At 32.9% G+C, this 27,994-nt stretch overlaps 2 protein-coding genes across 2 annotated transcripts; one reads left to right on the forward strand and one right to left on the reverse strand.

Moving 5' to 3' along the window:
- Window positions 1-5,806: 5,806 nt before the first annotated feature.
- On the reverse strand, window positions 5,807-11,222 carry LOC131841278 (nicotinamide/nicotinic acid mononucleotide adenylyltransferase 1). Its single transcript, XM_059189572.1, has 7 exons — window positions 11,032-11,222; window positions 10,341-10,452; window positions 9,638-9,749; window positions 8,765-8,995; window positions 7,957-8,058; window positions 6,867-7,027; window positions 5,807-6,485 (listed from the first exon to the last, which is right to left on the reverse strand). Exons 1-7 carry the CDS (start codon window positions 11,105-11,107, stop codon window positions 5,807-5,809), a joined length of 1,473 nt encoding a protein of 490 aa, XP_059045555.1. The 5' UTR covers window positions 11,108-11,222.
- A 356-nt stretch (window positions 11,223-11,578) lies between these two features.
- LOC131841238 (methionine--tRNA ligase, mitochondrial) lies at window positions 11,579-26,597 on the forward strand. Its single transcript, XM_059189519.1, has 10 exons — window positions 11,579-11,854; window positions 12,437-12,535; window positions 13,157-13,338; window positions 16,133-16,252; window positions 23,301-23,409; window positions 23,544-23,662; window positions 24,211-24,362; window positions 24,800-25,005; window positions 25,447-25,641; window positions 26,062-26,597. Exons 1-10 carry the CDS (start codon window positions 11,770-11,772, stop codon window positions 26,466-26,468), a joined length of 1,674 nt encoding a protein of 557 aa, XP_059045502.1. The 5' UTR covers window positions 11,579-11,769; the 3' UTR covers window positions 26,469-26,597.
- The last annotated feature ends 1,397 nt before the right edge of the window (window positions 26,598-27,994 follow it).

Consider the following 27,994-nt stretch of genomic DNA (forward strand, 5'->3'; position numbering starts at 1 on the left):
AACAAAAATTTAAATCAGGCAACAGTATACTCCATACATACGTGTCACTAAATGCCACTTTACATTTACAGCAACTAAAATATACTCATGACATAATGGGAGCCACCTCAGTATCTATGTATATTCTATTTTTAAAAGAATATCAGACAACATACATCTTTACACATTAGATATTAAATTAATATGTTTGAAAATAACAACTATATTATTAGTCTAACTAATAGTACGAAAGAGGCCCATAGCTAGTCTAATAAAAGCAGGAATGATTACTGAATCAACAAGACGATTGATTAAATTAAAAATATAAGTAACAAACAATTATTCATGCAATTTTTATTAAGCGGTTTCATACAAATAACAAAGTTTAGAATAGAAAATGATGATCAAGACCTCATATCCACACATAACATTTTAAAGAAAGTATCTATGTCTGTCTGTATTTCAGAAAGATTACCAATATATAAAACTAGTACCTATATAACATAACAAAATATATCTCCACTTATTAGAAAAATATACACGAGTCTTCTCTAAACTAAGAATCTACATTTGTACAGAAGCATAGAAGTAAGGGGGGCGTTAATAGAGAAACAGGCTTCGCTTTATTATACACGCCACCTTAGACTCGCTTAGCACGAAATTAACTTGTTTTGGCATCTGCCTGAAATACTTACAGATACTTAAGGGGCTTATTACACTATTATAATCCTAATTGATACAGAAAAGTGATCTCACTATGTTATTCCTATGCAGGATATTTAAATATTGACAATTAAAATCGATTTATAGATATTCTAGATTACGATTATCTACATTTAGTAGCCCAATATGCCCCTAAATACGTATGCATTGATTAATACATGCCTATAGAGTTTCACAATTATAAATTTATGAAATTAAAAAAATATGGTAAATTATATACATACATGGTTTACTGCAAACAATTTAACAGAATGGCCAATAGAATGTCTGACGGATAATGTCCCAATTTAAGATATTAATATTAAATTAATGATTCAAATACGTGAAATATACCAAATAAATTGTTACATTAGTCTTATATAATCGTTTCAATTGGCGTCGCTGAAAAAGTATTTGCAGACTTTTAACAACATATAAGTCACTACTAAAAACTATTAGATATATTTCAAAACTAAATGCAAACAGTTACCGTATGTCCACATTAAAGTATAAATTTGCACTTGCGTTGTTACGTCGTTTTAAAAATATTGCACATTTACAAATTAAATAAGTATGTACACTAAGTATTTTAAGTACAAAAACGACGTTCCTATTAATATTTGTTAATCTCACTATACGGTGGACATATGGCACACATAGAAAAAGTGTAAATAAATTCTGTAGTATTCAAGAGTATTCAAGAGAAATAAGTAAATCTTTAAATAGATAACGTGACAAAAATAACCACATACTAAACATAATATAGTCTGTTAAATACATGCTAGTCATATCTACCGATGACAGACTCATGCACGGGAACATTTTATATGGAGGACAAAAACTTATTTACATATATGTTCTCCATACGCTTTACTAAGAAAATATTAAGCCCGCGACTTCGTCTCTGTATAAATTTTGTTTCTAACCCTATTGGGATAAAAGAACGACAACTTTTTTATATCATGTAGTGTAGGTGGCAAACAAGCATACGGCCCCTCTGATGGTAAACGGTTACCGCAGAACTTGTCATACATTAATAAGAATGACAATCAAATATGTTAGCTGTTTCTACTATGTACAGACAGCGATTATATACTGTTTTAAATTTGATGCGGTCATTATGTATACGTATAATTAGGAAAAATCACGGGATCTTACCACGTTAGGTTTCTTTTTAATAAGATTTTTTAAAACAATTGTATTTATCGGGAACTCAATAAAAATAAATAAAACTAATTATACGTATAGACAGCGATTAGTTACATGTATAAAATGTATAGATAATAATTTTATTTACACTTCCCCTCGATTCCAGTTAATCGAATTATTAAATACTAAAAATAAAAACGTCAACGTCAAGATGGCAGCGCGTGGGACCCACTATGGCGACTGGCCGTCGGTTCTCGCGCAACACGTCAGCTACAACGGGCAACCGCTTCCCTACGCATACAACCACCACATTAGCAACTAAAAATAAAATAGGAATTAGGGATTGGGTGGAAGGAACTAGTTAGACAATAACAACAATATATTACAAATATCATAAAGGACATATAAAGCTATAAGCCAGGATGAAAAGTATATATTTTTTAATATAAAAATGAACCATTTCCACAAAGGAACATTGAAATCCGAAAACATTATTTTTAAAAATAAATTAAACACATGACAAAGCAGTTCGCGCAATTTCACTTTATTTATTGAGAAAATTTTCAATTTCCTGATTTATAGCTTGGTATACCGTTACGATGAAACCATGTAGATAAGTATTATTAGCTATTATACTTCATTACCGATTAAAAATCTTTTGTGACCGCTTTATACCCAGGTTGGAACATTATCAAATTAGCTATGGGGTGAGGGGACTTAGCTGCTCCTTCTTAAAAATTATATGCGTTATAATATACTATGCACCCTCTCTGAACTAGGAAAAACGGAAAGACGACTTGCTTCTTGTCCAGAATCAAAACTGACTGCCCAACCTGGGTTAGAATCTAGGTACGCCCATGCACAAAATATTTGTAATACATGTATACACATTACACTACTTGTCAAAAATTATTTAATTAACTACACCAGCTAATAAAATATACAAAAATTACTACTACCAAGATGTATATCATAAACAATTACTACTAACAAATGCTCTCCATCTTTAGTCAGTTATAGATGGCTAGCTTGGATGATATAAACTACTTGCTTACTATTTTACACATATAAAGTGGGGGTTTCTTGCATAAATCTATTTTATTCAGTCTTAAGGATATTTTATGACATGCGCGAGATTCGATTATGAAAGCAGTACTATAAAAAAACATGGTCGTGATTTGTAATTTATCTCACGTCAGTATTTATAAATATTAAATACTTGTAAGTCTGATCAATTGCGTTCAAGGCAAAATCTTTCTTATATGTATCTATTTTAGTATTGAATAACGAGTTTAATTATTTTTAAAGGAGGTTGTATATTTTTTTATTTCAATATCAACATTATTTTAATTAAACAAATCACGATCAAGTTGATTAAATCCAGAACACAATCACTACTTATATTTATTTAAATTACTTATATGGAAGACAGAAAACACAGGTTTAATTCAAAGCATTGAATTTACAAATGATAGATAAATATTCGAGGACCTTGTAAGATTTTTTTCAGACTTTTGTTATCTCGTGCAGACTCAAAAATATAACACGAAGAGAAATATTCCAACACTTTGGGATACTAATGTCTGAAAAAATATCGAGGGCAATGCTATAAATAACTACCATTAGCCAATAAGCACAGCACGCAAAATAAAAATTAATAAAACAAATAACGGAAATTCTAATATACGCACAATACTCAAGTAAAAAGTCGACGTCAGTAACAAATTTAAATAATTATTCCGTTTCCTAATATAATTTTATCAATTTTTAATAAACTTTCCAGACTAAAGTAGGGATAAACGGAAATTTCATGAAAATTTTATTAATTAAATCAAACCAGATAAGTATTGCAAAAAAAATGTGTTGATCTACAAGGAATAAACTATGATCATTTATTTTCATAATTTCATTACGTATGTATTAATAATGGCAACACATTCTATCTCATACATACATTTAGTTTATAAATTAATAGTGTTCCATCTATATTTTTTTGTTGGTCTGGTATATTACGCAACACTTAACAAACCAATAACGCAATAAAATTTATTTATCATACTTAAAAGAATTTCTGTACATGCCGAGATACATAAATGTCGAGAAATCGTATTAAATTATTTTATGCGTACGATACAATTATTAAAGACAAGATTTAAAAGTAAGTTGGTATTATTAGAGTATTAATAAAAGTTTCGAAATACTATCACAGAGGGTATAGGTATACATTAGATAACGATTATTAACATTCAAATTGCTCTAAATATTTGCAAAATTCTCTCAATATCACTACTAGAGTACAGTTAAAATTTTAATATGCATGTATTTTTTTTCAGTAGGCCGAGTGTGAAGCTCAGATAGAACTTACAATAAGTAAGAACTAGAGATGTCACGAATAGTAATTTTATTGATTATCGAATATTTGGCTAGGCTCTTCATCTTATTCTCATTCCTTTCTTTTCTTAGTACATTTGTTTAATTAGCAAGTGTTACGCCGTGTCTTGTGAGAAGACATATACGATTTAGTTACTAACTGTGTTATTATTAATAATGTAAAAAATATAACTAGCGACATGAGCATCCACGACATTTCAGCCATAAGCCATGTGAGTATAATAATCAGTTTTTTTTAAGTTTTACTGCGCATAGAATATATCTCCATAATTTATTCTTAAAAATAGTTTTAGAGCCATTATTATTATGCGTTTTTTACATTAGTTTTTCTTTGGTTCTATGTATGGTTTGGTCTAACTTAGGTTTTGTTTTCCGAATAGAAACCAAATATTTGTGACACCCCCAGTAAGAACATTAATGTTTTCACAATTAAGTCAACAAGTTACCATGTATATTTTCGTAAATTAGGAAATTATTAACAACTTTGCAAGGAACCAATGTGGGTTAATGCTAATAAGCTACCTTTTGAGGACGCTGTGTTTTATATAATTTTATTTTATATAAATCTTATAAATACATTTTGCTCATTAATTTTATCAAAATAATTTAAATTGATATTTCACACAGGTTATGACTGCGTATTGGGGTTTATATTTACTTTTAAGTAAGATAAATTAGTCTCCACATGGACTGATTCTCCAGATTAACTTATGGCGCAAATTTATTATAACTAACTAGGCGCTAAACATTAATGTTTTTATAAGCTACGTAAGTTTTAAGTATATTTTTTTTTAATTTTTCATTTTATTTATGAATTTAGTGTTATTCCTCTATAATTTATATAGTTAAGTAAAGGAATCCATTAATATTTAAATTGTATACAGTCACACATAATAATTTAGTCAATAACTTCATATTATATTATCAATAAAAATTTCAATATTTTCAGTTTTAAATAATCCGATAAATGTGAAGTATATAAAAGCATATCTACAATAATATAATTAATTAGTTTATGGATATATCCTATACTAATTGACATATATAGTAATCTTAATATACTCAATATACTTTTACACTATTACATCTTCGCTACTTGTATATTTTGGCAAAATTTGGCAAATATAACTTTTATTATACACTACCAATTTTTTCATATACAACATGTGATTGTATTATTACCAAGCATACCTTACTACCTAGGTCTTGACAAACACCATTATTTGTGTAAATACTATTTATACAGAACATATATTTATGTATGGTACTACAATTTTCATTAGAAGATACAAAATTGCAATGATATTCTTAATTGTTTTCTTTTTAATTGCATTAATATTTTAAACAACGCAATTTGAAGTATAACGGCTAATTTATAATTAGTGATTTGTATCAGTTAAATCCTACAACATGAATACAAAGTTTCATAATTTTAATATTGTTAATGTGTTCGCTGTTTAAACAAGAACAGACAATTACTAATGTAAAATTGTTACACCTGTATTTCTATATTTTCCTTACAAATATGAAAATACTTGTCTTCAAATACAAAAATGAGTAGAAATACAAAAAAAATAACATCAATCTATACTATAGCTTCTGTATCGCTTATAACATGTATTCCATGTTTAGTAAGAATCAGACGTACAATATCATTACAACTCCTAGTTTTATAATTCCTCGAATCTTTATCTTTCAGCTTAATGCTTTTTACTTTATCACACAACTTACTTACTTCAGACTTACTCTTCTTCATTTCATCCGGCTTTAATTTCCTTATAGTTGATGAACAACGTTTTTTTACTACGTTATCAATGTTTAGACTCTGCTCAACATTACTCTCACTTACTCTCCTCTTATAAATATCCCAGTCTCCTTCGTCTTTCTTCAAATAGCTGTCTAAAGAAGAATATGTTGCCTCATCTACACTTACCTTCTCATCCTTCATGACATGTTCATTCACATCGCTGACTATCTTTACTGCTTTCCCAGGTACATACGTTGACGGTACCTTGTCTACATATGCCATTTTAGGTTTTATTGTGTCCATAATGGGGCTTACTGAATCTGTGTGACTGTTTGGCATTAAAAAGTTCGTTTTCTTTGCTCTTTTTACGGTTACTGTCTCATCTACAATTGATGGTTTGTCTCTGATAGATATTAGTATGCTTTTGAAACTAGCTTCTTCCGGGGAAGCCATTATGACGTCTTGAGGTGATTTTTTGTCATAGTTGGCTATAAGGTCATTAAGAATGTTATACTCACTGTTTCCATGTAAGCGTGGAAGAGAAAGTCCTTGTTAGATATTCTCACTGTATAAATTATTTTAATGTTAGTTGTATATAATACAATAGTGAAAACTTTAATTTAATTTCTATAAGTAATATTAAATTATATATAAAACAAGTATTGTCACTTGTTTTAAATATAATTAAAAATTATTTATCGTTTTCTGACTGTGACCTTATAGCTACTGCTACTACCTACTACCTTATACTACGTAAATAGAGTGCAAAGTCTATTCTTAGTTAAGTAGCGATTCAAAGAATATTGTGTACCCCATGTTTACTTGTACTCATACATTACTACCGGTTACTCATACATCACTGTCTACCATCCCCCAACCTGTATAACAAGATACTCACGTGTGTGAGGAGGTGGCACCATAGAGACGGTGACTCCGCAAGTAGGCGAGCACTGCGTCGTCCGTGAGGTACTTAGCGCTTTCACCGCGTCGAACCAGCCGCCGGATGACCGTCGAGCTCACCTCGTTCACGATGTAATTCGTCACTAAAGTCACGTTGTTCTGAAATTATCAAATGAATCTTTAATACATTATAATTTAAATAATATTTTTTTTATTTTATTTAGGCTTTTAAGGAAATTTTGTAATAATATTTCTTTGTAGGATAAATGATAGAGTCAAGCATATTAAAATTCATTGTCATATTTAAGTCATGAGCCTGTAGCCAAAGTTATTTTTCACAACATAGAATATTTTTTAATATCAGTAGCATTTCCTTTAACACTAATCATATTTAAGTCATATGTACTGCAGTACATATATAATAAACCCACTTGATAACACCACCATATAATAGGACGTTCGTACCAAATACCACACATGCGATTTCGGAAGACTGTCATGCATCTTATTCTGTAATTTTCCTGTAACCTCTGTATCTCACCTTTGAATCGAAACACATAATCCAAGCTGCTTGGCTGAAATAGATTAATGACTCATCCGCGAAGGTTAATCATATACTACGTCATTACGCAGTAATGTGAGCATTCTTATATATTGATCTTATATATTGGTCTAGGTAATAAAAGCTATAATCTAAAACAGCACGATGGACCAAAATCTTCGACCCTATAAATGTGCTATATTGTTGTTTATGTCTATAGGTTATCGCTTATTATCACGTGACGATGACGAGCATCGTCACCGTGTTTAGTAATATTAAAAAAGGTGGTAAGATTGTATGACAATGTTATCGATGTACGTTCAGCTTGACGTTATTACTCCCGTCTACAATATATATTCCATATTATATAACGGTGACTTCGACAAAACAAGGGCCTCAATCTGCCGTCACTTAAGTTTACAATACCGAACATCTAGCTTATATTCATCTGGATGTGATCTAATTAATTATTTTGCAAGTTTTTTTCCGACATTACCCTGCTCTTACACACATTGTTTATTTATAACATTAATGTAGATCTACTTACCCTGTGTTTATAAAGCATATCGGATTCGTATATAAATCGGCCAGGGTCGCTACCCGCTCTAGATACCACTACTAATCCATGACGCCCCACTATTGTTTCCAACTGAAAACATATTAAATATCATTAATTGTAAACAAAATACCAAAAAAATCAATGTATAGTATAGTAGATTTAAATCATAGTAGATTTCTGCGACTTCCTACAGAGAGTTCTACAATCTTAGAACGAAAAACAGAAAAGGTAGGTCGGATAGAGAAGATTCATTAGACAACGTAACACAGGACAAACATAACAGCCATTACCACTTAGTCCCCAAGAGCAGGTCATTTAGAGGAATTACAACCGCAGCACATAAAATCTATTACCATAATATCTAGCACATCCTGGATACAATGTATATTTTATTACCAATAAGTAACGCATGACATTTCGCCACTTCTAAGGAAAAATGTGTTATGCCTTATACTGGTATACATCCTCAATACAGATAAATATAATTTGCCGACTGTTATGTATGTCAGATTGGGTAGTCAGAAGTAATGGCAACTACCAACGTCGGTATATTTTAATCCAACGTGGACATTTGATCCTGACGTCGTCTCTTGAGTTTATTAGTTTTGGTTTGCTGTCGGTCTTTCCATCACCGTCTATAAAAAATGTAAATACAAAATAAACAAAATTTTTTTTACGTCGGCCAAATAAAAAATCACGCCTGTTCGATGTGAGCCGGAATGCTAAACCAGCAGACGAGTTCACACCTCTCTCCAAATATAGTATTTTATAAAAACATTTTAGTATGTATACTCACGTCCTCATCCGACCACAGACCAGGAGTGGCAAACGACTCCAACAAATCAGCGCCGCACAGCAATTTCACAGTGACGCGTTCATTGTGGTTGCCATTCAGTCTTTCCATTAAATTGTCGGGCTCGTCAATACTGTTTGCGCAATTGATGTTGTTCACATTGAGTATATCATCTGGCAGCCAGTTAGGGCCGTCAGAATCGTCTATAGTAGCTACATGTCGGTTGATTGTGTCCTAAAAGAACCAGATATATTGTCAGCCGTGTGTTTCTTTGTAATACTCTGATTATGAGTATTACAAAGAAACTCTTGTGCAATAAAACTTAGTATTTATTTGTATATATAAGGTACAATGGCAGATTTATTCCAGAAAAGGAATTTTACGAAAAAAAAATGTAGTACAATATGTTGTAATATTTATGAGGGTATATATCATATATATGTGGGTGCATTAATAATAAATTCAGTCTTGGTCACACTGCATTTTATTTACAACACAATAGCTAAATTGAAATGTTTCCATGGAAAAATAAATTAAACATTGATGTCATTATACCATCTTTAACTCTGTCTCCCTACTAGCCTTTTTGTTAAGTGTTAAGTCCACCTTTTGCCTTTTGTTTTCAAAGATATTATTTTATTAATTATTTAATAGATAATATTGATGTTTTATTTATTGTCGTTGTCCGGTTAATTAACTTAATATATAGCGGCTACAAATGTACAATAAATTGTGGGCACAACTAGTATAACATAAAATTATTAATAGACTGCTTATTGACTTAAATTGGACTAGACGATTAGACCAGATGTGCTGACAACTCAGTTGAATTATCGTGACGACGTCGACGGCATGGGCCGTCCGACGGACTCTTACCTGGTGATATTGTAAAGATACTCGGGTCCTGGTCCAGCCATTCTGCTGTGTCTCCCAATCAGATATCTTAATCCATGATGATGACCGTAGTGCCAGCTTTAACATTGCTATTCTAAATATCAACAATAATCTAATTACTATTTAATTACAAAATAATTACAAAACAAATAATATTATTGACACCAAAATAAATGGAATCATTAATTAAGTAGATAAAATGACCTTAATGGTTTAAAGAAATGATCAAAATGTAGATAAATTTATTTTATTCTTTGTTTCTCTGTCTGTATATTTATTGATTATTATAATGCAAAAATATCAAAAGAACTCAACTGAGAGTCAATTACTGTTTTATTTTTTGCAATAAGCTTATAGAAGATAAATGTGCATGTACTAGTGCCTTATTAAGTGTACACATAATAAGGCACTAGTAATTTGTAAATGCTATAAACTTCAGTGTAATAAGTTTAGGCAAAAATTTAATTTAATATTGAATACAATCATTCAATCATACAAGTATCAAACCAACAATTGTACATCTTGACTGAAACACAATTGTCAACTCCACATGATGCCAATGTTAAAGTTGTTATAAGCAGCATCAAAAAACATAAGTAATTTAAATTATCAATTAATCACCTAAATGTTAGATAACACTTTAGTTAACACAAAATTTAAAGATAAATAAATTATGCCAACTTACCTATGTTGGGCAGCCACTAAATCTTTTTTTCCATAGGCATCATGAACTGGTGATACTATGCCTCCTATGACGGTAGCTAAACCCAATGAGTGTAAGTAATCTTTAGCAATTTCTGTAAAAAAAATAATTGCAATCTATACTAAGTTGTATGCACCTTATCAAACTAATGTTTTGTCCTTTCTGGATACTGTTCAAGCTCTTATTCTCCATTGCTGCCCCACCAAAGTGAATTACAGAATTGTTAGTATTTATTTATACTTATACTCTTTGTCTTCATATAACAAAAAAAGGATGACCGACAGAGAAAAGCCCACCTATCACTGTCCCAAAAAAAAACCAGGAAATATAATATTATTATTATTAAAAAAACAATAAATTCGTAATCACGTCCGCGAATAACTAGATTAGGTATACACTAATCAAGTGTGGTAAATGAAGTGTATTTTTTTATTGAATATACTATAGTGAGGTAACTAAATATCATCCTCGTCCTTTGATCATCATTGTTACCCAGCAATTTTTTTCTAATAACACAGGCGAAATTGACTCGGTCATCAACAAAAAAAAAGCACTTCCAAAATCAATCAACGTAGGAGAATTTATAGGGCCTTTAATATTCACATTATTGCTTGGAATTTTAGAAGCCTTCCTATTAACATACAAATAAAAATGTTGAAAAATAAGCACGTACCAAACATGCGCAAATGCATATAAGTTGGTGGACTAAAACTTCCACAAGCCATCAAAACAACTTTTCCTTGAGACATTTTTATTAATAAATTATCACTTGACACTATTAAATAAATTAATACGCCGTATTTACATACTATCGCAATTTTTGAAATAGTAAAATCACAAAAACATAACTGAATGATAGGTAATGATGATTGATTAGTTAACAGAATACAGAAAAACAAGAAATATTGAGTGTCTGTGCTTCTTATACTCACACATAGAGTTTTAACTCTATGGTAGTGAAATTGTCAAAATTGACAGATAGTAGACATTAACTCACATTTTATTTTCATTTCACAACAATGCCTGACGTTGCTAGTGAAAGACTTGTGTACTTGTGTTATACCAGGCTAAGCGTTTTTTGATGTTCTGTGGAATTATATAGTGAGATAAGTCACCAGTCCATAATTTTGTAAACAAATAAATCTTAAATTGAATATATAATGTGGGTATTAAGAACATAAAGGCACCTTTAAGCAAAGAATATAATATGACATATATATTAATATGACAAGAATAATAAATGATCATCTGTTTGGAACGTGGTATTGATAACACCAATTAATTACGATACGATCCACAAATAAAAATTATTCAATTGGCGCTAAGTGTCGGGTCCGTGATATATATTTCTGAAAATATACTCTTAACGTATTTTTTATAGTTTTGTATAGCACAAAGTTCTTATTATAAAATGAGATTAACTTTAGGTTTATTTTCTTCTGTTGTTCAGAAAAGACCGTTTTATATAACTACGCCTATATTCTATGTCAATGCAGGTAAGTAATTCATTTTATATATTGTTTACAAGACTATAAAAGTATATTTCATTGAGATAATAATATTTTTATCTCATTAGTTCTGTAAAGTTTTATAGCAATATTGCAAGAGTATGTTAATTTGAAATTAAGATTAGGTTATCATTGTATTTACCATACTGTAATCTTCATGTGAATTTGTTATTTGTCTCTAAGATGAAGAAATACTAATGCTGTATTTTTTGTTATCATGCTATTTGAATATTCAATATTCTGGAAAATATACAGTAATAAGACAATTGAATACTTCAGACTTTACATATGTTCAACTTATAAGATACACTAGTATCTTATAAATTGAACATTGATAAGACATGAAAATGCAAGATGTATACAGTATATAAAATAGGGTACTACTGGAGCATAAAAGGATTAGCATAAAGTCAGATCAGTTACCTATTTTGATTAATTTACCAGACATCTATAATAGTTACTAAGGGATAACATAGGGGTTATTGGGAATACATTACTAACAATCCCTCCCTCATGTAAATTGTTACTTATATGTTACATCTTAGAACTAATTACATTCATTATTCACAGCTCCACATCTGGGACACTTGTACACAGCCGTGGTGGCAGATGCAATCCAGAGATTTGAAAAGCTTGTCAACCCAGACTATGATATTATATTCAGCACAGGTAAATAATATTAATGAAATTAAGCAGACAAGGTTCCACAGTTGCATTTAGTATAATTACATATTTTCATGTTATATTTAACAGTAAGTCTGTATGATAGCTATGTTTAGATACATATAATAGTTATGAAACACTGTATATTAAGATTAATATTCATAGCTACAATTGCAGTTAAACTAAAAAGCTATCTTTTATTTCAATATGTTTTTTATTTTAGTGGTTTGTTTCTTGTTATTAGCCTCCTTTAGCAACTTCTACTGGCTTCTACCATTTACAGCTGTTCTGTTGTTGTTATTTTTTGCTAATTTATAGTTACCCATTTATAATATTTTCCACATTCAATTGAAATCTGTACATTTTTGCTTGTTAATCTAAGAAATGGCTTAATAGATTTGGTTGCAGTTTTCACTAATGTATTGTGGTTAGATTCACTGAAAGTATTGTGATTGTTTTACCTCACTTAGTTTACAAATAAGAAAGTTATAGGGGTATGAAGTTGTGAGCCCAACTAGTTATAATTTGTGAAATGTATTTTCACTTGTGACACTACTTAAGCTTAGCTGTCTTTTTTTTTTCTTAGAAGAATATTAGTAAGATTACACATTGCATTACTTTCTTTAGGTACAGATGAACATGGCACCAAAGTACAACAGGCAGCTGCGAAGGTGAACCTCTCTCTATCAGAGTACTGTGGGAACATCTCCAATGAATATCGTTCTCTTTTCAATGAATATGAAGTGGGTTACACAGACTATATAAGGACGACTGAGGAGCGCCACAAGAAGGCGGTTGCACATTTCTGGGTATGTTGTAATCTGAATGATATACAATATACAATGCTTATTAAATAAATAACATTGGACCATTAATACAACGCTATCTAGTTCCACATTAAGCAGAGCTTAATGCTAATATTAGCTTATGGCTAATAGACAACTGATATAAATATTTTTTTTGTAAATACTTAAATAATATACACTCATCAAAAAAGTCTAAGCAATACATACTATTTCAAGTTATTATATAATTTCTTACCTAGTAGGTAATACCTTGTCCTGTACCTATTTTTGATCTAGAGGACATTCTGGCTGGTCGCAAAAAAATCGAGTATCATTTGTTTTTTTTTACAAATTCGAATGCATTTGTTCGAATTTTATACAGTTTTCTTTGCTTATTAAAATTTAGTATTCTGTAATTTTATGATTTAAACAATAATTTGAAAATGTTTTGAACAAATCTGGATTTTGAGACATTTTTTTCGTCATGGAGCGACTTCATTTGATCGCAGATGAAATGCAAAGAGCTGTAGGGATGTTGCAAGTAGGAAGAAGTCAATCTCAGGTATCTCAGTATTTTGGTGTCAACAGAAGCGTTACACTAACACGGGAGATCCTGCTGAACAGCACCCAGGTCGAGGAATGTGTACAACCACACGGCAAAATCGATACATATAACGGACTGCAAGACGCCAGCCGATGTTAACTGCCCAAGAGATAGGTTTAAGGCTACAAAATTCAAGTGGTGTTGTTGTTAGCTGCCTAACTGTGCGAAATGGACTGCATGAGTATGGCCTACCAGCACGACGGCCAATTAGGTGCTCACCAATACGTCACGGGAATCGCGCTCGTCAAACTGAATGGAGTAGGGAACACATTACATGGACCCAGGAAAAATGGGATACAAATTTATTATGCGATGACTCTTGATTTGTGTACAAGCTTGACACTAGAAGGGTAAGAGTGTACCGTCTCGGAAATACTGAAAGACTGAGGTGCGTTCAGGAAGTGCATCCGTACAACGGCTTAACAATTAGGGAATGGGCGGGTATTATGAAGAACAGACGAACTGAGCTCGTTTTTGTAAATGGTAACATGAACGCTGTAAATTACGTTGAGGATGTTCTAAGGCCCTATGTCCGTCCATTCGCACAAACGCTTGGCTCCGGTTTCACGTTGATGCATGACAATGCGCGTTCGCATACAGCTTTGCACACAAGGGAGTGCTTGGCAAGGGGAAACATCCTGGTATTGCCTTGGCCTGCACAATCGCCAGACCTCTCCCCCATCGAGAATGCATGGAACATGCTCCAGAGATGTGTTTAAAGGACTTGGATGGAGTGGCAACAACCCAACAACTGATGGACTTACTAAAATTTCATTGGGAGCAGTTGCCGCAGGATAACATTAACAGTCTCATCGATTCTATGAATAATCGGTGCCAGTAAGTTTTCCATAACAGAGGAGGCCACACTTTGTATTAATTTATGCAATTTGTGTACAACCATTTAATTTTAGTTTAAGTTTAGCTGATTATGCACCTTACTTTGTACTACGTACATACAATATGTGCGTAGTACAAACTTACTCGTAATTATTGTTAATTAAGATTATTAAAACTAAACAAAAAAAATTGTTGTTTAATACCAAAAAAGCATAAAAAAATAATATAAATAAGAAAATACTAAGTATTTAATGCGAAAACATATTGTAAAATTAAAATTTGTATGTGTTGTATAGACTTTTGATGTGTGTATATAGAAAATACTCAGACCGATACAAACAATCATACTTATGAATACAAATATTTGCGCGACCATCGCAAGTAAAGGTGTGCTATACCGCTAGACTACCGAGACGGAGATATATTTATATATTTATCATCAATATGATACCTGTCAACAAGTTGTCGTTTTGTGTTTGGTTAAATTTGACAATATAAAAATTATAATAATGGTTTAACATTTTAGTGATGTAAAAGTATTACATGACTAAAATGTTAAACCATTTTACGAAGTATCAATTCTAAAGTTTTACACAACATACACATATATGTAGGTACCTATGCAGAGGAGTTTTGAATGTGCAGTTCAATGTTATTGTCGTCATATTTTTAGAGCACAGATTATTGAGTATTTACAAAAAACATTGCAATGACAGGAAAATATACTTGATTCGACGAACGGGGTAAATACGTTGTTGTAGTCTATTGTTATTATATTTTCCTTTATTACAAGTTTGCGACTGTTTTATGAGGAAAATCTTTCAATTCTGTAGGTACATATAGATTCAATGATTGCCTGGTATTTCTCTAACAGAAATTTAATTTATTAAACGTCAGTTTCTGGCTAAATCTGACTGGGCAAAATCAGAGTAAAAGATTCTAATATCCATTTCGCTGAGACTTGGAACTCGGTCAGTACTATCTGTTTTGACAAAGATATGTTATTTCATTCTGACAGGATTCACGTTTAAAACAGGGTAATTGCCAATATTTAAGGTTTTTTTTTTAATTTCCCACAGAAAAAATGATAACTAAGATACCAATCCATCTTAGTATTAGAGAGCACTTGTGGCACATACTTAACTAATAGATTGCTCTGGGACACTGAAGAAACAGTAATAAGACGATTACAACTCACATTTCTCTTTGTTGAACACCATACTTCTTTACTTTCAAATACAACCGATCTTCTTTAGAAATAAAAAAAATGGAGCCTGAGCTCATATTGTCTTGCCATGGAGTTATATGATCTTGTTTAAGACGTATTACAGGGCATCTCTTTTTAGATAAGTTATTCTGGTAATTTGTGTTTTACAGAATAAGTTAGTAAAGAAGGATTATATATATAAAGCGAAATACTCTGGCTGGTACAGCGTGAATGATGAGAGCTTTGTGCCTGAATCGCATATTAGAGATGAAATCAAAGATGGGGAACAGGTGAGTTATAATTCGTTAGTACACTTCAAGTAGGTATAATAGACATTGCAAATTGTCAGTATATATAAATAATATTAAATTAATTAAATTAATATTTGTACCTATATTTTGGCAGTACAGGTACAAATATTTTTTATTTGAAGGAACAGAAAATACTTATGGTGTTAAAGTTTACTATAAATTTGCAGTAAAACCATGTGTAGCATTCGCACCAATCCGAAATAGCGGTGGCTTTATGCTACATAGGGACTATTACGTATACGAATAAATCGATGTTCTAAAAAACTCGTTGACAATAGCAAATATAATGCACACACGTACCTTGTTCTGCTAATGCCTTCGATGAACATCCACCTTCGGTAGATCCGGTCTTTGAAGACGTGAGGTGAGGTTGAATGCAGAGATAATTTTCGAAACGATAGACATACACTCGCGCCGTAGTCACAGATACAACTGGGCGTGGTGCATGGCAGCTTGTACGACTGCTATTGCTAAGCGTTGCGAGTAATAAACATCGATATTGAGGGTATATATAAAAAAAAACTAACGATAAAATTAATCTAGAAAGTTCGCGACGAAACATCCCGCCTACCAAAATGCCTATGGTATTTTCTGGTTAATAAAAAAAAAAATGTAACATTGTTAAACAGACATCTTAGAAACGAAATGACGATGAAAGAAACTATAACTATAAATAAAATAAAGATATAAAAAAAGAAATCTAAAAGACAACGATTTTGGTTAATCCTCTATAGGTAAAGGACATAACTTAACTAGTGGTCGTTGCATTGTATGATTGTTCGCGGTTCGGATTATGGCAATCCGAGCGATTCCGTCGGCTCCTGGCAATAGATTAACAACTCGAGCTAGAGGCCAATGCAATGGAGTACGATTATCGTCTTTGATAATCACCATCGAACCGATACTTAACGGTTTAGAATTTTTGGTCCATTTGGCTCGTTGCGTTAAAGAATTAAGATATTCGTGCTTCCATCTGAACCAAAAATGTTGATGAAAAGATTGTAACAATTGCCATCGATGAAGCCGAGTAACTTTAGTATTTGATAGATCTTCATCAGGAACAGCTGTTAGAGGTTCTAAAGTGAGAAAATGTCCAGGTGTTAAAACTGATAAATCGTTAGGGTCAGAGCTAATGGGACATAGTGGCCGTGAATTCAATACTGATTCAATTTGTATAAAAAGAGTAGATAACTCTTCGAACGTTAAAACTTGATTACCGACCACACGATATAAATGAGATTTGGCTGCCCGAATTTGAATCTCCCACACCCCGCCGAAGTGCGGAGCTGATGGTGGATTGAATTTGAATTCAATTTTTTGTGCACTAGACGCTTGCTCCATTAAAGTTGACAATTGGTTTCTAGCACCAACGAAATTAGTACCACAATCCGCATGTATTACATTACATCTACCACGACGTCCTATGAAACGACGCAAAGCAGCTACAAAGCCTTCAGTAGAGAGTGTCGACACCACCTCGAGGTGTACCGCTTTAGTGGCCAGACAGATAAACAAGCAGAGATATGCTTTATCTATCTTAGCACCCCGATGAGAACCAAGCTTTATTCTAAAAGGCCCACCAAAATCCACACCGACGACCGAGAAGGGTTTCACTTGGTTAACACGGTAAGATGGAAGATTGCTCATAAAAGGTTGTAGAGGTCGTGGATTAGTTCGGTAACATTGTATACATTTCGCTAATTGACGACGTATGATACGTTTTGCGGAAACGATCCAAAACTGTTGCAGTAATAAAAAATTTGTAGTATTTATACCTGGATGTAAATAGTTACGATGGATAAAATCTATAATCAATGACGTTAACTGATGATTGGATGGTAGAAAAGCAGGGTGTCTTTGTTCATATTCTAAACCAGATCGCGATATTCTTCCGCCCACCCTGAGGATACCTTGATTATCGATAAACGGATTGAGTTTCCGAAACGGTTTAGGTAACGATTTTTGAGATTTAAGGCATAAAATTTCATTAACAAACGATTCATTTTGTACGTGTTTAACAATACGCATTAATGCATTATGTCTTTCGACGTTATTCAGGTAACAATTACGATTGGCCTGATTAGGATTGCGAGTATTATTGATAAATCGATAAATATAGGTAAAAACGTTAATAAGTTTTGACAATGATGAGAAACGATTTAGCGAGCTATTGATTATATCTTCAGACTTTGTAGGATCAATGATAGTGTTTGACGTTAAAGCAATGGATTTTCGTGTTTCAGTTTCCATAACACTTTTATCTTCATATGTTATTGTAATTGATGAAGGAGGCCAGAATGTGTAATCCTTCGATAACCATGAAGGTCCCGCCCACCATAACTCATTGCCGACAATTTCACTGGGAAACTGTCCACGGGAACATATGTCCGCTGGATTATCTCCAGGACACATGGTGCCAACATTCAGCAGGTGTAATATCTTGAATATGACTGACACGGTTAGCTACAAACGTGGCCCAACGAGAAGAATGAGAGCGCAACCAAGAAAGAACGACTGTCGAGTCAGACCAAAAATACGTAGCATCAATTTTTATATTAATTATGGACGCGTCATGTACGAATTTATATAAGTCCGACAGAAGTACAGCTGCACAGAGTTCCAGTCGAGGTAACGAGGTACGTTTTAAAGGTACTACACGAGCTTTAGAACAGACAAGAAATACATTGATTTTGCCTTTTGAATCAGAAACACGTAGATAAATAACTGCTCCATAAGCCGCCTCTGAACTGTCACAGAAGCCGTGCAGTTCACATGATCTCGCATCAGTACATGTAAATCGCCGTGGAATCTTGTGCACCTAACAATGGTAATTGCTCGCGATAGGTATTAAGTTAACAACTTCAACAGGTGGAGTTTCGTCCCAACTGACGCCGAGAACCCAAAGTTTCTGAATCAAGCATTTAGCTTGGATCGTAACAGGAGAAAGAAAGCCTAAGGGGTCAAAAATACGAGCAAGCTCGCCAAGAATCGAACGTTTGGTACATGGTCGATCTAAAGACTGTATTTCAAAAAGGAAACTGTCAGACGAGGGATCCCATTTGAGACCTAAAACCTTAAAAATGCCACTTTCTGTGTTGTCAAGCGATACGGAACCCATTAAACAATCTTCTTTAGGAATATCCGACAGTAAATATCATTACTTATCCACTTCCTAAGTTGAAAACATCCATGACTAAAAAGAGCAATGAGTTGTGATTTTGCTTCTTGAGCAGCTTCTAGTGATTGAAATCCAGTAGCAACATCGTCAATATAAATATCCGATAAAATGATTTGTTTAGCAAGCGGGTATGAGTTTCCCCAGTCTTTAGCCAACTGTCGTAAAGTACGGCATGCGAGATATGGAGACGAAGCAAGCCCATAAGTGACTGTGTTCAAACGATACTCTTGAAGTGTCTCATTCGGCGTATTTCTCCAAAAAATGCGTTGATAGTGTGTCAGGGGATATAAGAATTTGTCGATACATTTGTCGAGCGTCAGCCATGAAAACTATTTTATGTTCCCGGAGATGCAAAAGAATTGATACAATATTCGGTTGTAGTTTAGGCCCGATGAGTTGAGTGTCATTCAAGGACCGATGATTTAAATCCTTTGCCGAAGCGTCGAAAACAACTCGAAGACGAGTAGTGGTAGAATCAGGACGTAAAACGCAATGATGAGGGATGTAGTATTTCCCTAAACCTACTTCGTTTGCTGGGACAAGTGACATGTGTCCACTATCAATGTAATCGCTCATAAAGTATGTGTATTGAGAACGCAAGTTGGAATCTCGAGAAAGTCTTCGTTCGATTGCATAAAATCTTCGCAAAGCGAGATTTCGAGAACCTTCAAAAATAGGTTCCGTATTTTCCTTGAAAGGGATGCGAACCATGTATCGTCCAGAGATGTCTCGAGTGTGATCATTAATAAACTTCTTTTCGCATAACTCGTCGTCTGGAGTCAATCTTGAAGAAGACGGTAAGGAATCCAGCTCCCAGAAGCGTTGAACGAGAGAATTTAAATCGATATCTATATTTGGAACTGAATGCAAAAGCGTATGAGATGACAATGAAGTTTTACCTAACAGTAACCACCCAAAAATAGAATTAAACGCCGTAGGTTGATTAACACCACCCTTGATGTGTTGATCGAGAAGCGAATCTACAAATACGTTCGCAGCAAACAAGATATCGATTGGTCCTGGAATATCGAAACCAGGATCGGCTAACGGCAGCGATTGAATGTGTGACCAATTTGATGTATTTAAATGAGCGATTGGTTGATCACCGCAAATTTTTCGAATCACGTACATGTCAGTATCAAATACAACACGATCGTTAGTAGCTATGGAACACGTGATACCTCCAGTTATAGAAGTTTCTGCTTCTCCCAGTCCAGAAACGCTCACGTTTGAATGACGTGGTTTTAGCTTTAACTGATTCATGGCCGATTCCGTTATGAAATTGCTTTGACTTCCCGTATCGAATAAGGCTCGAAACGATTGCAGATTACCTGAAGCATCTCTAACCTGAACGATTGCAGTTGCCAGTAATACAGTTGTATTTGATTCAGACCTTGAAACCAAAGATGAGATAGGATTTGATTCGATAGTTTTATCGCGATGGAGTAAGGTGTGGTGTTTACGTTTGCAAGTGCGGCACGAGAAAATAGAAGTACAGTTTTTTAATTGATGAGAGGGCTTCAGACAATTAAAGCACCAATGTTTGTCATTGGCAATTTTCATACGTTCCTCAAGTGATTTTTGAAGGAAGTCGGGACATGATGATATAGAATGTGTCTCATTGCAATATGAACATTTTGCATAGTACAAACCGCTTTTGTTGTCAGCGGGTGTGGCATCAGTTGCGGCGATAAGTGTATGTGACACGTTCATCCGTTTGGGCTGAAACTGCATAGGCGTACCGGTTTTGAGAAAAGATTTATTTGTTTGATGCAAGTCCAAAAAATGAGTATCGCGCAGTAATGCTTCGCATTTAGATTGATCATATGATGGTAATTCGATGTCAGAGTATTTTTCTTCAAAACTTCGGCGTAGGTCTTTATCTAATTTCGACAAAATGTGATAAACTAGAACGAAATCCCAATGTGCAGTTGGCAAGTCAAGTGTTTTTAAAATACTTAAATTCTCCTCAAACTGATCTAATGATTTTTGAAATTCATAGGCGTTAGTATATTTAAAGTGGATACTGAGAATATCTCTCCAACACGTGAAAGCTAAGGTCCGTTTACACTTATAACGGGCAACAAGTGCTTCATACGCATCCCGATAATATTCGTGAGACATAGGAAAAGTCTTCACTACAGCCAATGCATCGCCGCTCAGAGAAGATATCAAATAATGAAACTTTTCGGTATCCGAAAGAGAAGTAGAATTATGTATCAATGCGTTATATGTATCAATATACTCGGGAAATAATTTAATATTGCCCGAGTAATTCTGAGTTTAGGTAAACGAATATTTGATGATGAGCCTTTTGGGATATGGGACGAGTCATTTTTAGTTAAAGAACGATGTATTGACAACACCTGAAAATATATATCATCAAAAGATTCTTGTATTTCGTTATCATCGATTTCCTCGTCATCCAATAAACGAATAATTACAAAATGAGCGTCTTCGAAGTTTAATGCGATTTGTTTAACTTCCTGATGATATGATAAAAACAAATCAAGCTGAGAATTATCACTTAAAGCCAATTTACCGATTTCCAACGCCTTAGACAACCGTTTATAAGCAATAGTCCGTTTTCTGCGCAATGACGCTAAGTCCTGTACAGTATAATCATTATCGATAGATTTCCGATTTTTTCAAAGTACCTACTTTACGAGAAGTGTGCTTCGTTAAAAGTGACATTATTATTTGTATTATATAAAAGAGTTAATTAATAAAAAAAAAAAAAAAAACACGATTTAATTAAACACGATATAAAATTAAAAAAAAAAGATTTTGAAGTCTCTGTCAATAAAAATCTAGGCGTGAATAAAATTGTTATAATATCCCAAATAAAACAGTTAATTAATTTGTCCGCTCCGAAATAAAATAAGCGTGATATTATAATATTAATTATAATTAGTTAGCGCCTCGGTCTATCTCTAGAGTATGAGCGTGAATATAAAACGATAAATAATAATTGTAAGATATACTCATAGGAAATGATAAGTAAAAAAAGAAATTAAATACGATAAATTGTTAGATGAATAATAGAACAAATACCGGTTTTCGAGCTCACACAGCTTTGAAGGTAGGGTGAAGATAGGATAGGTATCGATTAGAAAATAAACACAAATTAATTATCTATTTGTGTAAACACAAAGAACACGGTTTATACCTAACCTGTGCGGTAGTATAAACGAGCGTATAAATTGATCACAGGATATTTATATCGATATATATATTTACTTTTATAGCGATTATATGCCTGTAAGATTAAAACCTACACTTTAACCAGAAAATACCACAACAACCCGAATAGGCGGAATGTCCCGGGTTTCGGCACCAGAAAGATGTAGCATTCGCACCAATCCGAAATAGCGGTGGCTTATATGCTACATAGGGACTATTACGTATACGAATAAATCGATGTTCTAAAAACTCGTTGACAATAGCAAATATAATGCACACACGTACCTTGTTCTGCTAATGCCTTCGATGAACATCCACCTTCGGTAGATCCGGTCTTTGAAGACGTGAGGTGAGGTTGAATGCAGAGATAATTTTCGAAACGATAGACATACACTCGCGCCGTAGTCACAGATACAACTGGGCGTGGTGCATGGCAGCTTGTACGACTGCTATTGCTAAGCGTTGCGAGTAATAAACATCGATATTGAGGGTATATATAAAAAAAAACTAACGATAAAATTAATCTAGAAAGTTCGCGACGAAACACCATGCGTAATCAATTAATTATCATACACAATAATATGCGTATAAAATATTACCTGTTTAATATTTGACTGAATATCACGTCACGTCACTTAATAATATACTTGTTTGTTTATCCCTCAGATAAAAGTATCCGTCGAGTCAAATCACAAAGTAGAATGGACAGAGGAAACAAATTATATGTTTAGGCTGAGTGCCTTCAAGACACACCTACAGGAATGGCTTAAAAATGGTTTGTTAATCAAAAATTATTATATTTAAACTTCATTACGAAATTAGTTTCACTTCATGTAAAAAACTTAAAAAATCACTCACATTATTGAAAATACTTTGGGCCGTCAAAACAGTATTATTGCGTAATTTCAGATGGTGTAATAACTCCGAGTAAATATCAGAAACAACTGCAAGATTTTCTAGAAAATGAACCATATTTTCCAGATATATCAGTCAGCAGACCTTCTTCCAGAGTGCATTGGGCCATACGTGTAAGTTAGTATAAATAGGCGACACAGTGCATTTGCAATCCTAGTACGGAAGTTTCTTACGCGATATACGTCAATATGCATTTTATTATAGTTTATTATAATATATCAATAATCTATTATATGTAATGTTTAGATATTTATTCTAATCTAATCAAACTGGTGATCTCTCTTCTCCTAAATTAAACATGAATCTGTATTTTAGTAATTATGTACAAACTTAGCTGAAAACAATAAGAGTCCAGTTTCTTGTCACTTTTTAGCTCAAAAGCACTAAGCTAGATTTTTATCGTGACTCAGTGAGTGAGTGATAGTAGATCTATATGAAAAAAATAATTTGATTTCACATTCTTGAAAAATATTGCTTAAGAAGACGTAACGAGTAGAAAATGTATCGTTTTTGGTTAAAATTATAGAACAATCATTTATTGACTTAAACAAATTACCGACATTTCTAATTAAGAATACAAAACAATGCACTCGCACGAACTCGTATGATTACTATTTACTATACATTATTCATATTTTTTAAATATATGTATTGTGATCAGGTACCAGGTGATAAGGATCAAAGCATATATGTGTGGCTGGACGCTCTGATCAATTACTTAACTGTAATAGGGTACCCAGACACTGATGACATGATGGCCAGGGGAAGGCCTTGGCCGGCAGATGTACAAGTCGTGGGAAAAGATATTCTTAAGTATGTTCTTCCAATTTAACTTTTTTATTCATGGTTGCAACCATACCGACATGGCTCATTTGATGGCAAACAGTTATCGTAGCCCATGAACGAAAAAATACATGTATTAAGTGTCTATAATGTTAAAACAGATTTTCTTTTTCGAAAAAGAAATAAAAGCAATCTTTATTCAAATAAACTAAATTTAAGCACTTTTGTATATTCTACCATTCATTCGGAACGCAGACTCATCACACAAGGAATGAGCAAGCAACTTGAGCATTGCTCATTTGAATAAATTAAGAAAAAATTTAAATATAATTGTTAGAAAGATAAAAGGCATGTGACAATCAACATAGAAACCGCTACACTCTCAATATTTGTGCAATGAGATAATATTGTTAACGCTATGAATTTTAGTTAAAATTTTCGGATTATTATCAAATATTCTTTGCCAGATTTCACGGTATCTACTGGCCGGCGTTCCTTATGGCCATTAAATGGCATCCACCACGTAAGCTGCTGTGCCATGCTCACTGGACCGTAGAGGGCAGCAAGATGTCTAAGTCGTTGGGGAATGTCGTCTGTCCAAGGTCAACGGGAGTGTCGCCTTCCGCTCTGAGGTACTTGTTGCTAAGGGAGGCGACCATGGCTTCAGACGCTAGTGAGTATTAGAATATATTGCGACACTATTACTATTACTCTATTTAGTTCTAAGGCCAGTTCAGCATAAAGTGTATCCAGATAATTTGTTTAATTAACTAATATCGGTCTTAGACATTTTTATCGAATCAGACATGATTTTTTTTATTAAAAATATATTTTACCAAAAAACATATTGTTGCAATTATCTTTTCCGAACTGTTCGTTATTATTATACTTATCAATTCATGAAGGTTCGATATGACGTAACAACTAATAGAAATATACTAAACTAATCAAATTGAATGTTAATACATTTTTCTAAATTACTATTTAAATATTAATATTGCTATATTTTAGTTCGCTAAAATAAATATGAAATTATACTAATAAAGATTAAATTTATAAAAATATTTTTCTTAACAACTCCACCTTATTGAGTGAGTGTGTCTTTATTCTTCAGACTACAGCGAAAAAAAGCTAATAAACGTGGCAAACTCCGAGCTGGCTGACACCCTAGGTAATCTGGCTAGTCGGTGTTGCGGCGCGACGCTCAACCCTCGCCAAGAGTTTCCCGCCCTACATGCCGCTGAGCTAATGGCCTGCAGCCAGGAAGAGGTTACCTCACAGCTACTACTACAAGTAGAGAAACTACCCGGTCAGTCTTCTAAATTACATTAGAGTTACTACTTAAAATACCTACAGAATATGTAGCCGTATTACCTTATACTAAAGATAGAGAGTTAAAAGGAGATGGTGGACTGTGTGAAAGATGATAGGATGAGACAGCGATGCCGGAATGTCTAATGACAAAAACATATTTATAAATTAAATATAGTATTATTATAGTATGCTTAAGGCAGACTAAAGCAATAACAATACTATAGTTGCAGTGACAAAATTTATAAAACAGCTGTGGATGCATGAAAGTAATCGCGAAAGAGGATAAAATAACAAACGTTATGGAAAAACAGAGTATTCAAACTACTTAAAGTATTTGCTAAAGTACCCAATTACTGTTACTTGGTAACTGTCAGGTATTCAAATTAACACATTAATTTATTTTATATTTCTACAGACATATGCTACGACTACTACAGAAATTACCAGTTCTACAAAGCAGTAGACGCTGTTATACACGTGCTTCATTTAGCCAACCTGTTCTTTGAGACACAACGACCCTGGGAACTTCGTAAGCAGGTGGAAAACCAAAAGAAACTGGATGTTGTTCTCCACATAACAATGGAAACCCTGAGAATATGTAGTATAATCCTACAGCCCATAATTCCAGACATGATGTGCAAGTTGCTAGACAAATTACAAATTCCTAAAAATGCTAGAAATTGGCAACATTGCACGACGCCATCTTGGAGGATCGAGGGAGCTATATATGAGACGAAAAATATACAAAGTGGTAAATTCGTACTTTTCCAAAGAATATATACAGATAAGAAGGATGTGCACAAGAAAAAAGCAAGTGTATAGAATTTAAATCATTTTCCAATAGAATTTTGTCATGCTAACAATTATTTTAACCAGATCGGATACAGCTTTACTTCATTGCTAAATAGGAGTGACTTGAATTAGTTTTTTAGAGCAAGCCAGTAAACATTGTACTTATAATTATAGGTTGCGCCTTTGGTCTGAAACTAACAACTTTATATATGAACCCAAATGAGAATCGAGAATTATAGATGTTACCTCAATTTTTAAACCCGCAACCAAGGAGAATGATGTAATTTTTAAAAATTTGTCGTTAGATTTGTCGTAACTGTGAAAGTGTCATAGGTTAGAAAACATTAATATAATTAAGGTGGTAAATCGTCATTATAAATTATTAAAATCTGTAGAAGATTATAAAATATGCAATCGAATTTTTGTCATTCTTGACTTTATTCATACAAAATGGAGTACATTTTCGTGTCTACTTATTTTTTTGTGTTTGTGTATTACACGAAATCTTCGTCAGTTTGAGTTTTAGAGTTATTTTTATTATTCAATAAATAATCAATTTGATATTATTAAAAAAGTTTTTAAAATCTGTTGTTTTGTTAGTAATAACGTTATTTATTATATTAATAATTTATTTAATATTATTAAGTTATGAACTTCTGTCTACCCTGTAAAGGGCTTTGCGTGAATATAGAGTTTTAAGTTTATGCGTCCTATTATTATAACAATATAAAACAAATTAAATTATCAACCACTACAACACTGCCAAAGGTATCACAGAGAGAGTCAAAAGGATAAAGTTTTGCATAAGCCCCTTACTAAATAAACCTAACTGGGACTAAAAGTAAACACATGTAAGATTATGGCTAAATTTCGTTTTGGGCTATTCAATGACAAGTAACTGTTTTTAAACTGAATTTGGCACAAAAAAATATCAGTTTCAAATATAATTAAGTATTTAATGCCTAATTTGTGTAAGGTGCAAAAGGGTATGAAATTAAAGTCTTCCCCTTACAGCGCCTCACATGGCTGTATGATTATAATCTATAACTATTCGACGGCTTTACTCTTTTATATACAAAGGCAGCCTATATCCCTAGAATTTACGAGGGAAATGTAGCAGAACATTTAAAGTGTTTCCATTTGTAAATTTAGTCAATACAGTAAATTTCTGATGATACATTGTACAAAAAAATGTTTACCTCTGTAGAATATTGGTATATAATTGTCTTATATGTATAATGTCGTATTATATAAAGAAACTATTTATACTGAATTCGATCCAATGGTTCTTTTGGATCTTATTAGCCATTCATTGTACCATCAACATGTTTTAATTTGCGAGACTCACAGAATTGAACCATTTTAATTGTTTCGTCTTTTTTTTAAATAGGTTTTAGCTCGAATGAAAAAGAAAACAATTTAACAGTTAAAGTAAGTTTATTAAACTTTCGGCGTTTTAATTATTTAGTGGTAAGTCTGTTGCATGGAGATTATTGCAATTTTATTAATAAAGACTTCGTTATGGTGCATTTTTAATCGAATGTTATTAGATAATT

This window comes from Achroia grisella, unplaced genomic scaffold (genome assembly GCF_030625045.1).
Source record: "Achroia grisella isolate CSIRO2021 unplaced genomic scaffold, CSIRO_AGI_Agris_v1 utg1576, whole genome shotgun sequence".
Lineage (NCBI taxonomy): Eukaryota > Metazoa > Arthropoda > Insecta > Lepidoptera > Pyralidae > Achroia > Achroia grisella.

Bases quoted from the DNA above. Each gene is read 5' to 3' on its own strand.
- LOC131841278 (XM_059189572.1), bottom strand. From the start codon at position 11,107: ATGTCTCAAGGAAAAGTTGTTTTGATGGCTTGTGGAAGTTTTAGTCCA. The intron at 9,750-10,340 runs GTAAGTTGGCAT...GTTGATATTTAG, and splicing joins TTAGTGGCTGCCCAACATAG to AATAGCAATGTTAAAGCTGG. The intron at 6,486-6,866 runs GTGAGTATCTTG...ACATGGAAACAG, and splicing joins GGTGCCACCTCCTCACACAC to TGAGTATAACATTCTTAATG.
- LOC131841238 (XM_059189519.1), top strand. From the start codon at position 11,770: ATGAGATTAACTTTAGGTTTATTTTCTTCTGTTGTTCAGAAAAGACCG. The intron at 24,363-24,799 runs GTATGTTCTTCC...ATTCTTTGCCAG, and splicing joins GTGGGAAAAGATATTCTTAA to ATTTCACGGTATCTACTGGC. The intron at 25,006-25,446 runs GTGAGTATTAGA...TTTATTCTTCAG, and splicing joins GACCATGGCTTCAGACGCTA to ACTACAGCGAAAAAAAGCTA.